At 32.7% G+C, this 14,880-nt stretch overlaps 4 protein-coding genes and 1 non-coding gene across 5 annotated transcripts; 2 read left to right on the plus strand and 3 right to left on the minus strand.

Annotated features, from left to right (window-relative positions):
* Positions 1-147: 147 nt before the first annotated feature.
* On the plus strand, positions 148-4,020 carry LOC108840538 (terpenoid synthase 22). The gene is made up of 6 exons (XM_018613365.2): positions 148-610; positions 1,708-1,981; positions 2,063-2,447; positions 2,782-3,000; positions 3,083-3,221; positions 3,305-4,020. Exons 1-6 carry the CDS (start codon positions 203-205, stop codon positions 3,845-3,847), a joined length of 1,968 nt encoding a protein of 655 aa, XP_018468867.2. The 5' UTR covers positions 148-202; the 3' UTR covers positions 3,848-4,020.
* TRNAA-AGC (transfer RNA alanine (anticodon AGC)) lies at positions 3,909-3,981 on the plus strand. The gene has a single exon. It is a non-coding gene; the product is annotated as a tRNA-Ala (tRNA).
* A 144-nt stretch (positions 4,021-4,164) lies between the features above and the next one.
* Positions 4,165-7,373, minus strand: LOC108837874 (protein HEAT INTOLERANT 4-like). The gene is made up of 14 exons (XM_018610881.2): positions 6,657-7,373; positions 6,469-6,507; positions 6,276-6,329; positions 6,128-6,191; positions 5,987-6,048; positions 5,743-5,867; positions 5,563-5,622; positions 5,334-5,392; positions 5,162-5,238; positions 5,014-5,052; positions 4,843-4,905; positions 4,701-4,748; positions 4,473-4,595; positions 4,165-4,374 (listed from the first exon to the last, which is right to left on the minus strand). The coding sequence occupies exons 1-14, from the start codon at positions 6,972-6,974 to the stop codon at positions 4,327-4,329; spliced, it is 1,179 nt and encodes a 392-aa protein (XP_018466383.1). The 5' UTR covers positions 6,975-7,373; the 3' UTR covers positions 4,165-4,326.
* Positions 7,374-12,521: 5,148 nt separating this feature from the next.
* Positions 12,522-13,205, minus strand: LOC108842253 (putative lipid-transfer protein DIR1). The gene is made up of 2 exons (XM_018615111.2): positions 12,831-13,205; positions 12,522-12,728 (listed from the first exon to the last, which is right to left on the minus strand). Coding segments are annotated over exons 1-2 (303 nt in total). The 5' UTR covers positions 13,133-13,205; the 3' UTR covers positions 12,522-12,727.
* A 503-nt stretch (positions 13,206-13,708) lies between these two features.
* On the minus strand, positions 13,709-14,261 carry LOC108842254 (putative lipid-transfer protein DIR1). Its single transcript, XM_018615112.2, has 2 exons — positions 13,942-14,261; positions 13,709-13,840 (listed from the first exon to the last, which is right to left on the minus strand). Exons 1-2 carry the CDS (start codon positions 14,258-14,260, stop codon positions 13,836-13,838), a joined length of 324 nt encoding a protein of 107 aa, XP_018470614.1. The 5' UTR covers position 14,261; the 3' UTR covers positions 13,709-13,835.
* Between the last annotated feature and the right edge of the window lie 619 nt (positions 14,262-14,880).

A 14,880-nucleotide genomic window follows, 5' to 3' on the forward strand; every position in this document is an offset into this window, starting at 1 on the left:
ATTTATTTGAAATCATTCACCAAATTTAACAACTCCACCGCAGTGCCGGCTTAAAACTATATTGGGCCCGTGGACAATTTTTTAAAAATGCATTATAGTTAATTAAGCATAATGTTACACGGGCGTTCTTATTATAAAAAGCAAACACAAATATGGACCTTTTTATCACTAAATTTAGTTGATTCTAAGATGGGCACATGGCATGTGCCATGTTTGCGTTTCCCTAGAGCCTCACTGCTCCACCGACACGAGGATTTTGACAAGTACTGAAACTTTGACCCAGAAGGTAATAAAACAGGGACGAGATGAGGAAGATTTCGAAACATGCAAAGAGAAAATAGAGTATAAAATTGAGAGTGACAAAATTATGGAAGCGGCAGCAATGTGTTTTGGTCCTAAAATTCTCCCTCACCTCCGTAACGGTGATCATCTTTATCTTCCGACCAAACTCTCGCTGTTTCTTCACAACAAAGTTGCTCTTTCTCGGAGAACGACAAAACACAAGTTGCTGTTGTGTGTTAAGGCTACCAGTGAGAGTAGTCGTCCCTTGACTCACTTTGCTCCATCTCTTTGGGGAGATCACTTCCTCTCTGCTCCCCTTGACTACTCTGTAAGTACCTTAGACAGAAGAAACACACTCATATATGTGCTTTGTGTAGAGAGATTATGAATTGATGATCTTATTCGTGTCATGTACAAAGTACTTATACACGTATATTTATATGATTGATCTTTACAAGATAATGACTAATACTAGTGATAAGCCTTTATATCTACATATTAACACTTTGTCAAGGCTCGGCCTTAAAAGTTTGGAGACCTTAAACCATTTATTAAAAAAAATAGGTGTTTCTCCGCAGCACATGCAGATATGAACATATTATTTATTAATATATTTACTACTAAACAAAAACTATATTAAGGGACGTTCAATCTGATAAATCAACCAATTTGAACCGAACCGAAATAAATAAGTGGTTTGGATTTAGAAATGTCGAATATATCTTATTCTAAGAAACCGTGGTGCATTAATATGGTTTGGTATATAAACTGATCAATTAAAATATAATAATATAATTATTATAGTGAATTATACAGTATAATATAATAAATTATATATACATAATTTATTTTATTTATATGATTTTCATACTTAAAATGTTGATTCTAGTAGTTTAATATTTTATTTTAATTAAAATTTCTCATTTTTATCAACTATACAAAACATAATTTTTATTTTTTTTTTGTTGAAAAATATGTGTGCTAAACATATTTTTATTTCAAATATTTTTTTGTTCAATCCGGATATCGGTTCGGTTTTGTGTTTGGTTTTCGTTTTTTTTTTAGTTTTCTCGGTAATTCAGTTTATAGAAAATATGTGTGATAAAAAACATAATTTTATTTTTAAAATATATAATTTAGATTTTGGATATAATTCTTATTATTATTAATTTAATCACTTATATAACTAAAAGAATTTAAGTTTTTTTCTTATTTTTGTCTAATTTATATATTTTATTCATTAAGAATATAAATGATATTAATCATTCTAATTTTTGACGTGAGAGTTTGAATGCGAAAAAGAAATTTGTAAATGATAATACATATTTAGTAATTTTTTAAAACAATTTATAGACCGGCTCTATGTTTCGTAATAGGTCTTGCAGAAAATGAGTAATCTTGGCTCGAACACTGACTTATTTATAGGAATATAATACACTAGAGATAGAAATGGAATCGGTTTATAAGCCAAATGTGAGAAACATGCTCATGTCCTCTCCCACCGGTGACAAGGAAAAGATATGTCTCATCCACTTGCTTGTCAATCTTGGTATATTCCATTACTTTGAGAAGGAAATCGAAGATATTCTCGACGAGGCTTTTCTGAAGCTGGACAGTTTATTTGTGGACGAAAACGGTTTGGAAACAACTGCCATCATGTTTGAGGTTTTCAGACGTTACGGACACCATGTTTCTTGTGGTAAGAAACTGTCAGTTAAATTTACTCACATATTTAAATGCATGCAAATATTTATAACATGATACCTACATTTCAACTTAGATGTGTTCGATAGATTCAAAGGTGATGATGATGCAAAGTTCAGAGAGCATCTAGTTAGGGATGTTAGAGGAATGATACAGCTGTACGAAGCAGCACATCTCGGGACACCCTCTGAATGTATAATGGACGAAGCCTTGAGTTTCACAAGGTTTCATCTGGAATCATTGGCAAGCCAAGAAGCGACCACCCCTCCTCATCTCTCAAGGCATATACTAAGTGCATTGTACAGACCTCGGTTTCTTAAGATGGAAATAGAAGCTGCTAGGGAATATATTTCTTTCTATCAAGTAGAGGAAGGTCGTAATGAGATGTTGCTCACTTTTGCAAAGCTCAACTTCAAACTTTGTCAGCTCCATTACCTTCAAGAGCTAGAAACTCTCACCAAGTACGTTGTCCTAGTTTGGTGTTTTAAAATGATTTTCAATATTTTTAGCCAAAATATATGGACTTATGTTCAAATTAATTAGCTGGTAATACCCTTATTTCTCTTATATATATGTTCTTTAAGATTTAGTGTTTTTTCAAGTGTAGGATTTCTTGACTCTTTTTGGTCCATCTTAGATAAATCTTATTGTTCGATAAAAAGTATTCATAGCTCAACTCTAAACCAGAGAGTGGGCTTAATTACCTTGTTTCTTTTCTATTATTTTAATTTTATTTCAGATGTGACTTTTTAAAAAAAAATTATATTTTTTTGTCTGATGTTTATGCGGTAAAAGATGGTGGAAGGAAACTGATCTTGCATATAAACTACCATACGTAAGAGACAGGCTTCTTGAGACCTTTGTCGGGGCTCTGGCGACGTATTTCGAGCCACGCTATTCACTTGGGAGAATTATAGTCTCTAAGATTTCAATAATGATGGTAGTTATGGATGACACATGTGATGCATATGGAAGTTTCCCTGAAGTTAGAAGTCTCATTGATTCCTTGCAAAGGTTAGTATATGTATGTATGAATATATCTTAACATCAATGGTGTTAAATAACAACACATCGCATGCATGGGAAAATCCATAAGGTGGGATCTTGGTGCCATTGACGAACTACCAAGCCATTTGAGAATCGTCATCCAAAGTATAGTAGACACTATGGAAGATATCAAAGGAGAAATGAAGCCTAGAGGGAGATCATGTAGCGTGCAATACACGGTAGAAGAGGTAAGTCAACCAATTTGTGGTTTAATGCGTTATTGGCTCAATATCTAGAAGTAAATAAAGTTTGAGTGTTATAAATTGAGCAGATTAAGAGACTTGGTAGAGCGTACGCAAACATATCGAAATGGGCACGGGCAGGTTACGTTCCAACTTTTGATGAGTACATGGAGGTCGGGATAGACTCGTCAGGGGTACGTTGCTTTGCAATGTACACCTTTATGGCGATGGAAGATTGTGACGAGGATCAAACGATCGAGTGGTTCAAATCCGAACCGAGAATGATACGAGCTTTGTGTGTTATATTCCGTCTTGAAAATGACATAGGCGGATTTGAGATAGAGATGAGGAGAGGAGAGGTGGCTAATGGGGTGAACTGTTACATGAAGCAACATGGTGTAACCAAAGAAGTGGCGGTTAGAGAAATCAAGAATATAGTTAAAGATAATTGTAAGATAGTGATGGAGGAGTTCTTGACGATAAAAGATGTGCCGCGACCCATTCTGGTACGGTGCATCAACACTATACGACTTGTCAATGTGTATTACAGGGAGGGTGATGGATTCAGTGATCCTCATGGAAATCTGAAAGACCTTATCACGTCTTTGTTAATCAACCCTCTTTCTCTTTGAATCAAGTCCCACTTTTTGTGCATTTATTTTATCAAAGTTTATACTGTAAGTAAAACAACATGGGGATGTAGCTCAGATGGTAGAGCGCTCGCTTAGCATGCGAGAGGTACGGGGATCGATACCCCGCATCTCCAATTTTTATCATTGTTTTATCTTTTTCATATTATTTCCAAATCGTGTAAAATTTTTCAGTGGTTATTATCTAGTTTTGTCTGTCACTTCCGTTAGGAAAAACTAGTCTGGGGTCATGAAATGCACGTATTATGATAACCACAATATCTTGAAATTTAGAAGATATATATTATTTTAAAATAAGGTATTTTGCTAGACATGACATAAGATGTTATGTATAGTTGAACAAACTCGGCATCACTTATCATTAAACTAGCCTACTTTTTCTAACTAGCTCAAAGAGAATCTGAGAGTACTGTTGGAGCTAGCAGCCACGAAAAGCTATTCTGACTTCTGAAGAATCCATATCAAAGGACTTGATGAGCATTCCCGTAATATCTGTTAATCTTCGGCGACTGCAAAGAAAAAAGCAAACAGAGATGATTCACATATTCAGATTACAAACTATACTTACATCCTTCTTCTTATGATCAACTTAGAAACAGTTTCTTACCTGTTTGACTCCTGAGATGTCTGGTGAAGGCTGAGGGTAGAATTTGTAGAACTTGATGCTTTGAAAGGTTTGCTTAGTTTCTTCACTCATTTCTTCTATTGCTTTCAGTCGAGCAGCTTTTGCCTGCAAGAAGAAAAACACACTACCTTTTTAAGCATACAGTTTCATTACATGTAGCTTTTACCATACATAACATTAGTTTTCTCAGCCGGGTTACATATCTGTTACCTCTTGCCTAGCTTTCCTTGCTGCTCGGACATGCTCTTTGACAAAAACCTGAGAAAAGGAATAAGATAATATAAAAATTGGTAAGTAGAGATGTACTTAAGCGTCATTAGAAGACAGATCGTAGTACAGCTCCAACACTTACTTTGAATTCATCCTTTTGTTTAGCAGATAATTCTTCTGCTTCAATCAGGTCATCAGAAAATTCCTAAGATAGATGCACAAAAATCCATCTCAAGATTCAGGAATGCAATTTTCGAACACAAATGAACAAGTAATTTTAAGTTTTATGGTTACAGAAAAGCTAAACACACACCTCAAGTCTGTCAAAACTCCAGTCAAATTCACAATAAACCTGCAGAAACAAGAAACCAAAGTTTGGAGTATAAAGAACATAATAGTCAAAACAATCATGTAGACTTACCACTTCCAACACATTCATCATCGCATGAGAGAAAACTTACCGGCTGGTCAGAGGGGAACACTATTTTGACGTCAGTACTATTTTCAAGTTCATCTTCCTTAAACGGGTCATAGAAATCTGCAAAGCAAAACAAAAAGAAGAGACATATTAGATTTCATGTATAAATTATTTTAACTCTGTAACCTTTTTTTAGTAGAGGAATAAAAACTCACAAGGAAGGCAATAGGTGAACTTCTTAAAACGTTCTTCCTTCAAATGTTTGAGAGCAGATCTGCAGTTAATGCATAAAGCTAACTTTAGTTATGCGTTCAACAATACTCAAGGAACAAACAACTAATCACACTATCAAGTTAATAGATATGTGTTGCCATGCTCCATGTTATAGTCAAGTGAACATCGATTCTTTTTCCTCTTATCAGTCATTTGAGACATGCTTCTTACCTCCTCTGTGTACAGGCCAAGATAAAAATATCAAACTTCACCCTATCAATTTGTCTATCTCTGCAACAAGAACAAAACAAAAGTTAATTAGAAATAAACATCAAATAGTAAGAATTAGCGTTGTGGCATGATAATCTCCATCTCTCTTCTCAATGAGCTTTAGGCCATCCCAACAAATACCTTTTCTCAAAGGGAATGTAAGGAACCCATTCCATTTTCATCTGCTTCATTGGAATGATGCTCTCGGTTGCACTCTGAACCGATGTGACTGCTAACTTATCAGAAGGCGGAAAGGGTGACTCAATCTGCGTATATAGAATGTTAGAAAGAGAAATAATTAGATAGGATATATATATATATATATATATATAAATGATCGGTGATAGCAAGAAAGCCGTTCATAGAGAATTAAACGATAACTCACAACAAAAACTGTAGGGAGCCAGACAACTTTGGATGCACCACCTTTGTAGCTGATCCACTGGGCTGTGAACATAAAAGAGAAGATTGAACAAGTACTAGAAACAAAAGGTTAAAGGAAAATGAAGAAAGAGACATATGTTACCTTCTGTATTGACAAAGACAAAGACTTTCTTCCCGTAGAGCATTCCTCCTTCCTCCAATGCTTCCTGAGACACATAAGCAGAAACATAAATAACCAGAATCTCCTCAACAATATATAGACAAGTGAGAATGTAATCCAATAAACTTACTTCGAGATGTTTGAAATCCCAGTTGAATTCATAAAGTTTATCTAGTACTTCCCACTGCAATCACAATTTAAACGACCATAAGCAAATAATACATTAATGGAGCCAGTAACGCTGATATATGTTCTTTCTCCAAAAAAAAAAAAACTATGATGTATGTCGAAGCCAAATTAATTCCACAAAACAAATAATATACCTCAGTTCCAACTGGAAAGGCATCCCTCCACAAATCTTCCTGAAAAACAACACACAAAACAAAACTCTTAACATGTAATAGGTTTAAGTTATAAATAAGAACAGCCCCACCAAACAAGTAAAACATAAAGTGGTCTAAAACGTCTATCATTGATATATCAAAGACTAACTAGGGTTAGCAAAGCATACCAGATTACGCTTCTCCTCCAAGTACTCAGGCTCAACCTTGGTCGATCTGGCTTTCTTAGCTGTAGGAGCGTGTTTCTCTACATGATCATCCTTCTCAGTTTCCTTTTCCGTGGTCCTCTTTCGCTTGCCACCACCACGACGAGCAGGCTTCTTCTTATCCTCATTCAGTACCTCGCTTGTGTCTTCCTCCTGCTGCTGAGAAGGAGATGTATCTTTGACTTCATCACCCTGAGGCTGAGTCTCTTCCTCGAAAGACTCAATCATCACCTCATCGCCCTGTGTTTCCACACCACTTTTTCTCATCGCTCCGGTTCTCATAATTGCTCTCAGTAAGAGTAATAGATACGCAGCCTAAAGGAGGATCCGAGGAAGTTATATTATTAAGCGTCTGAGAAACCCTAATGCTAAGCCGAGGAAGCAAGACACAGAGAGAAGTAGTTTGTTAGGGCTAGACGGTTATATTTTGAACCTTTTTTCCCGGGGTGCGTGATCTTGACGCTTCGAAAAAGGCTTCGTTGTTACGTTAACGTGGAGTTGTGGGCCTAAAGCCCACGATGAAATTTAACCACGGAAAATCTTAGGTTTTACGCCGAGTCTAATGACGTCGTGTACATTTTGCGCCACCTGTAACCACCGCCTTGCTTAGTGCAGTTTCAAAACTAACGAGTAAGCATCGTCATTCTCCAAAGGACTGCTGGACGCATTTCTCCAAAGGGTACACATTTATGTTACGAACGGGATGCTCGTAGGTTCTTCTATCAACACCAGGGCGGCTAAAATAATCACCATATTTCACAAGGGTTCTGGTATTATCTAATCTATTAATTTAGGGATTATCTACTATTTGAAGTTCTCATTTAAATTTTGGACTCTTTCATAATTATTGCTAGAATATATCATGCCTTCTATACAAGGCAACCTACCAACTTAAATTAAACCAAATCTTAACCAACATAGATTAGTTAAACCTAACCATTAACACTTTTATAATATTTTTGGTTAATCTCTTAATATAATTAGATCATATAAAACTGAACCACTCTTAAATCAACGAGTTCCATATCATTCCAGACATAAGAGAAAAAATATCCGACTCATTTACAACGTAAGCATACAAAGACCGTGTATGCTTATGCTCATTTATCTTCCAAAAACCAAATAATTGTGGCATAGACCAACATAGGCTCATGTTCTTATCACTAACTTTACTTCCATATATTTACTCTTCACCTACATCATATCACAACATACACAGTTATGCAAGAACATGATTTTTTTTTGTTCAAACAACCAAATAATGGTGGCATATGGTGAATAGATTTTTAAATATGTTTCTTTATATATTACATTTTACGAGACTATGTGTATAAGTTTTTTTTTGAAAAATGGCATAACTATGTGTATAAGTTAAAAGGTAAAAGATGTGACAAGACAAATTATTATACTAAAAATGAAAGAAGATTAAATACAAACTAATAACAAGTACAACACAAATTATAACACTATTAAATTCTATATATATTTAATAAAATATTATATATATGTCTAATATGTATATATTATATAAATGTTACACAAAATATATATAATATTATATACACATATTATATATACCATATATTATTAATTGAAATTTGACAAATCAATTTCCGCCCTTTAGGGCGGGTCCTAATCTAGTTCTTGTTCACTTTCTCTTTGATCTTCCTCTCTCCTGACTCCAGTTCTCTACCTTGGAACCCTAGTGAAATCTAAATGAAAGCTACAAAGAGCGTGTGACGTGGGTTGTTTGTTTGACTCTCTTGTCTTTTCTGGTCAAGTGGCTTTGAGCTGAATGTCTGCAAAATGACAAGGACAAATAAAGGTGTCTTATTGTAAATTTTGGCTTCTTTTTGTCGTTTCATAGGTTGAAATTGAATGAAAATGCAAGGCAATATTATAATTTAAAAAGTAATATATCTAATCTATTAAAACTGAAGTACAAATAGTACTAAACCCTTAGTTTTGCACAAAAATTACATCATAATGCTACTGCTGCTATCAAAACACTGTAGTTTTACTATTTTTTTAATCTAAAAATCGTTGGCTTTAAATTCTTTTTTTACCCACCCTTAATATTCTTTTGGGCTTGGAATATGACATATGGCCCAGTGTATTGTTACGTTTTCTATTTTATCAAACCGACCAGTCACTGTTGTTTGAAAATCTAAACAACCCATTGAAAACCAAGCTATCGAACATAAGTTTACAAAACATATCTAGACCACTATATTAATATTTTATATTACTTATGCATGCTCTATACAGAGAATAATATTTTTTTGATGTTAATACAAATATTTTTTTGTCTAGATTTCTATAGTAAAAGAATAATACTCTTTTCATTTCTGTTTGTTTCGCAGGAAAAAAAATAGTGTGGGCTTGGATATTTGATCATAGTTCAAATTCAAAACATTAATAAGCTGGTCCAATTTAAAATGTTGAGCTTCCCAAAAATAATTATCAGAACTCTATTTTATTTTTATGGGTACATTTCCATTAGTTTTTATTATTTAAAAATCCTATAATCAAAAGTTTAAAATATACTTTATATTACCAAGTTATATCATGAGTAAAAAATCCACAATGATATTTTCATACTCAAATAAAATGAAAAGTTGTACAAGATCATACTTTATAATTAGACACTGAACAAACCGAACAAAATACACCAATTTCAAAAATAAAAAAAAATATCAAAGTGTAAAATTAACGTTTAACATATAATAATTTCAAAAATACACCCGCGCGGGCGCGCGGATCCTAAATCTAGTATCTTATTAAAGTAGAAGTAACTTTTGTTTGGTAATAGGGATAGGAGTCTTTAAAAAAAAAATTTTGTTTGGTAACAAAGATAGTAGAGAATTTTGTCTTTTCCTTATTTAAATGATAGATTTAAGTATTTAATATATTTTCCTAATTTAAATAATAGATTTCTTTAATAGAATAAATCTTAACCAAAATAAATTTATTTATAAATTTTTTGTTAACATTAAATATTTTTCAATATTTATTAATAAAAATAATAAAATAAAAATCACACATCAAAATCAATTTATATATCATATAAATAAAATATAAAATATTTTATTTATAAATTGTTAGTATAACACTTTTATAATATAAATCCAATTAGTTATAAATATTAGATTTTTATATGATACACTGTGATATAATAGACGATTAAACTCACATAATATAATTATTTAAAGTAATAAATAAAATTTTTGTTTTAAAATGTTATACTAACAATTATCTAATACATATTAATTTACACATATATATATATATATATATGTATATTATCATTAGAACAAAGAAAAAAGTTGAAGTGAAAGCAAATATTTATACAGCCACGGGTCAAACTATAGAAATAAACAACAATGGTGTAAGATTTTTTTTAACAAATTTATTTTAATTTCAAATATGTTTATATATTTTATTTATTTATAAATTATTTTATTTTTTATTAATAATGCTAAGATTTTGGAATTGGAAAAAGTTATGACCCATCTCTATATTATTTTAATCAGGAATTTAAAAATTATATCAAAATATTTTTTTTAACTTTTAATTTTTATTATAACTACAAATGCTAATTTTAATCTAAATTTATATTTAAATATTACAAATATATTATTTATAAATAAAAAACTAAAAACATAAAATAAATACCCGCCCGGTTGGGCGGGTTAAGATCTAGTTAAGATTTAAGATGTTATCATATTATGTACAGTTGTTTTGCAAATAATGTTAAACCACAAATGCTTCGCATGTCATTTTATCATTAGTTATGCTTTTCATTATTTATTAGTAATAATAAAAAGTAAAAAACGACATAAAAATTAATAATTATATAATATATAAATAAAATATAAGTTAATATCTATAAAGTTATTATGTATTTTCGTAAATAATAGCCCAGTGAAAATTCAATATGAAAAATGAGAAAAATATAAAATATACCAAATTTTAAATAAAATATAACAATTTTATCACATAATAAAATTTTAATTCATATAAAAAATATGAAATACATTTGTGTGAACGTATGAATCATTATTAAAATATAGGTGTGACAATTTAAAAAATAAAATATATTATTTTGTTGGTTTAATCTGGGGTATCCCGGACCGAAGCCCAGACTAATACTCAATGGGAGATGCAGCCTACGGATGGACTATTTTTTCGGGTTTTCAAATGGGCCGAAAGCATGGCCCATATCCATGTAGCTACAAGTCAAGGTAATCTGAGTACCAACAGATTCGAACTTAGGTCCCTTAGAAATCATGGAATGCTATGTACCACCCGATCACTGACTCATGGTAAAAAAAAAATAAAAAAAAAATAAAAAAATAAAATAAAATAAAATATAAACTATACAATTATTGTGTTTAGAAATATGAAACATATTTAATGTGTACAAATTTTTCAAATATATACTAAACATTTATATAAAATGAATTTATTTATAAAAAGAAAATAGAAAGTAAAAACAATCGTTCTGGAGCGCGGATCAATTACACATGGCAATGTTTTTTTTTGAAAGAAATTTGATATCACTCATATATACGGTATGAGTCATACCCATAGCAATGTTAATGCTAAGTAAAACAAATGCGTAGATTCATGGTTTATTTTTAGTCAAATCGTCTTCTGTTCTGTTCGAGTCCAAAATGTGTAAACAAACGAACAAATATGGTAGAACTTAGTTGCATGCATAAGTCTCCCGGCTGCTGAATGATAGAACTTTGCATCTTAGTCAAGTTGTATAGTTTTCTATGTAAAGAAAGACCAAAAGACTGTATTCTTGTCATGTTACATGTAACAACATGTCTTTGGTTTTGTGGACGATCTGCTTCCACGTGATGAAAGTCGCATCACTAGAAACATAAATAATCTCACAGGAGTAGTTTTACCAAAGTAAGCAATGAGATTTCAGATCCAGAACTATATGAACATGGTTCATAATCATGACAAGTGAACAATCTCTTTTTTCTTTCAGCTTTTTAGTTTGGTACATTGGTACTCCCTAGGAAAAGCAATTGTGAACTTGTGATTACAGAAGTTTGTTGTTTATATGGATCATCAGAACAGTAAAAAAATCACTGTAAATTCCGTTACATAAGACCAACATTATCAGTAGGACATTCACAAGTCTTTAAGCAAATTTTTTTTGACATTATCGGTAGGACATTCACAAGTCCCATGAACAGTGCTAAGAACATTCCATAAACGTTTCTAAACTAGGGACATTTGACCTTGGTTCTAACAATAACATGGGACCCAAACACCTAAGGCACGCTCTAAGAGCTGCCGTTAATGTTGGTCTGATCTGACAGTTCTTTTACTTCTCAACTCCTATAAAAGATAATACTAATGATAAATCTCCATCAAGCTTACGCATGTCAAAAACCTTATTTGATTGTTTTATACTTTTATGTTTCTTGGCTTCAAAATCATTGAAACTCCAAAAACATGCAATCTCCATAGGATGTTCACTGGTTTATATTGTGGTGTTCCACTGTTCGTATAATTCATCGTATATAAGAGGCAGAGAGTTCAAAGACTACTTGTTCCATAACGTTTTTTCTCTTCTTCAAGCCTATGTCACAAGAAAAGTTTTTATCTGACTTCATCTCTGTTCTGCAGGCATTTGCGATGCATGATGTTTGTTTTATTGGAGAGGAAATCATATTTTATACTCCTAATGTTACGAAGTAGTTAAATTCCAAACCAAGACACAATATTAGAAGAATCTAAAGCATGGAAGAAGCATGACGAGTTTGTTTTTGGATATTCAGGGAAGTATAGAACACAATGGAAAAAAGGCCAAAAACAGTACTCTATTGTTATTAATAATGTATAGCATACGGTTCTTGTAGATAGAAAAGGTGACTGAAAAATAACTGCAAAGTTTGTTGATTTTTTTAAATAGAAACACCATAGAAATTTATAACTTAGGGACTTAATTTTCAGGTGGTGGCAAAGTATGCCGCAGGCAAGCTTAAGTCCAGTCCACCTCAGTTCTTCAATCTGCGTGTTAGAGAAAGAACAAACGAAAAAAAAACTTAAGACTTTCTCTCTTTATCCAAACCAGTTTCTAATATTGTTAATGGTACTTTGATTTTTACTGACCATGGCAAACATGAGGGATTGTTTACGCCACACTTGGCAAACAGAGGTTTGAGTTTTGATGGGTCAATCCCGGACCTGGAGAGGAACGGACAGAGACATTCAAGATTCGCTGTTTTGGCCACTGTGCAGCAGGCGGGAGTCGGTGGTGGCGGGTAGTTTCCAGTGACAGCTGGACGACATTTCTGCAAGTCATTTGTGTTGACCTTACATAGGGGAATGCTCTTAGCTTCTTGGATCATCATCGTTGCGGTTAAGACCATCGCAAGAACTGTGATGAGGCATCTTGTGCTTTTCTTACCCATCACTGTATTTTAATCTTTACTTTCTCAACTCTATCGTTGAAAGCTTAAAGCTATTGAGCTTCTTATATAGCAATCTTAATCCTAAGTAAAAGTTATTAGAGCGTGTCACGGGTCTTTTACGTTGAAGATCCGTAAACAAACGGACAAATGTGGGGAGACCTTAGTCTCATGCATAAGTCTCCGAGTTGGTGGATGAAAGAACTTTCTCCTTACGTGGTCCAATAGGTTTTAGTCTTCGTATTTTGTTTGGCCCTTGTCATTGTCAAGTCATGTATATATGTTTTAAAACGGAGTTTTTTTGTTGTGTAAAAGATCAATAATTGTCTTCTTGTCATGTTCATGTACCGCGAGGTCTCTTTGTGAACGTGCTATCTGCTTCCTCATGAATCCATCATCCATGTCACAACACCATAATTAAAGGTAAGGAAAGCATGTGTACACTTCCACTGCTACTGGAGGAAGTTGTCTTTCTTCAGTCTTCTATGAGTTAGTTTTTTGGATATTCAAGAAAAGATAACTAATCATGCTTTACCGTTTTCATTAATATATACAAGGTATATTGTAAATCCTTACAATTCTGTGATTTATTTGGATTAGAACACATAAAAACATAGTAAATTCAGATACATCAGATCAGATGCAGGGCAAGCAAGACCCAGCAAACACTTGCAGCACCATACAGACATGTCTCAAGCCCCATTCTTCAAACTGAGAAAAGGCAAAACGTTAGACACTTCAGTTTCAAAATCCTTACAAATTTATAATCACATGAGAAATACAAATTAATATTTTTTTTTTTTCCCTTATACCTCGGCAACTAGGAGGGATTGTTGTAACGCCACAGTTGGCTACAAGAGCCGCAACTTTGGATGGATCAATTCCTAGAATAGGGAGATAAAACTTGAATCTGCAAAAGCATTCCAAATTAGCGGATCGGACCACTAGGCAGCACTCGTTGACCGGAGGCGGGGGGTTGATTCCAGTGACGGCTGGACGACATTTCTGCATATCGTTTATGTCGATTTTGCAAATTGTAAGGCTTGTAACTTCTTTCACCATTATTGGAGCGATTAAAACCATTGCAAGAACTGTAGATTGCGTAAGGATATTGGTGTTGTTCTTACCCATTTTCTACTTATGAAAACCATTCAAATTTTCTACAATGAGCTTGTTATTATATAGCAAAGCTTTAATGATAACTGAAAGGTGATAGTAACGTAAGATATGTAATCATTAGGAGTCTTTTGGGTTTAGATGCGTGAAGAAACGGACGAAAGTGTGATGGCTTAGTTGCATTGCATGCCCTAGTATCCGGCTGTGATGACAATATTCTTTTAACTAGTCGCGTGACCAAATGTATGTCTTTTGTTTGGTTTCTCTTTACTGAGTAATAAAAATGATTCTATATACTATATTGATTACTTTGTATTTAACAAAATCTTTTGTTTCTTAATATATGGATTGCACAATTGCACAAAAACAAAAAAAACAATTTTTCTTCGAGAAAAAAAACATAAAACAATAGAATTCTCTTTAAACATATATGCTAAATTACATTTGTCAATAAAGACAACAATGTAAATCAATTTAACATTTTACCAAAAAAAAACAATGTAAATCTTTTTTTTTGAACTAATTAACAATGGAAATTTGTTCAAATAATGGAAATAAATCAATTAAGATTACTGTATTTGGAAACTAATTCAATATTGACAAATCAATATTATTAAAACACAATATTATTGACA

Source organism: Raphanus sativus, chromosome 2, assembly GCF_000801105.2.
Source record: "Raphanus sativus cultivar WK10039 chromosome 2, ASM80110v3, whole genome shotgun sequence".
NCBI classification, from domain to species: Eukaryota; Viridiplantae; Streptophyta; class Magnoliopsida; order Brassicales; family Brassicaceae; genus Raphanus; species Raphanus sativus.

What these genes read in the sequence shown, in the direction of transcription:
- LOC108840538 (XM_018613365.2), top strand. Translation starts at nt 203, where the DNA reads ATGTGCCATGTTTGCGTTTCCCTAGAGCCTCACTGCTCCACCGACACG. An exon ending in GAGCTAGAAACTCTCACCAA is followed by an intron (nt 2,448 to 2,781) that starts GTACGTTGTCCT and finishes ATGCGGTAAAAG; the next exon opens with ATGGTGGAAGGAAACTGATC. An exon ending in TGCAATACACGGTAGAAGAG is followed by an intron (nt 3,222 to 3,304) that starts GTAAGTCAACCA and finishes TAAATTGAGCAG; the next exon opens with ATTAAGAGACTTGGTAGAGC.
- LOC108837874 (XM_018610881.2), bottom strand. Translation starts at nt 6,974, where the DNA reads ATGAGAACCGGAGCGATGAGAAAAAGTGGTGTGGAAACACAGGGCGAT. An exon ending in GTTCACCTATTGCCTTCCTT is followed by an intron (nt 5,239 to 5,333) that starts GTGAGTTTTTAT and finishes TTTGCTTTGCAG; the next exon opens with ATTTCTATGACCCGTTTAAG. An exon ending in GGAGTTTTGACAGACTTGAG is followed by an intron (nt 4,906 to 5,013) that starts GTGTGTGTTTAG and finishes CATCTATCTTAG; the next exon opens with GAATTTTCTGATGACCTGAT.
- LOC108842253 (XM_018615111.2), bottom strand. Translation starts at nt 13,132, where the DNA reads ATGGGTAAGAAAAGCACAAGATGCCTCATCACAGTTCTTGCGATGGTC.
- LOC108842254 (XM_018615112.2), bottom strand. Translation starts at nt 14,260, where the DNA reads ATGGGTAAGAACAACACCAATATCCTTACGCAATCTACAGTTCTTGCA.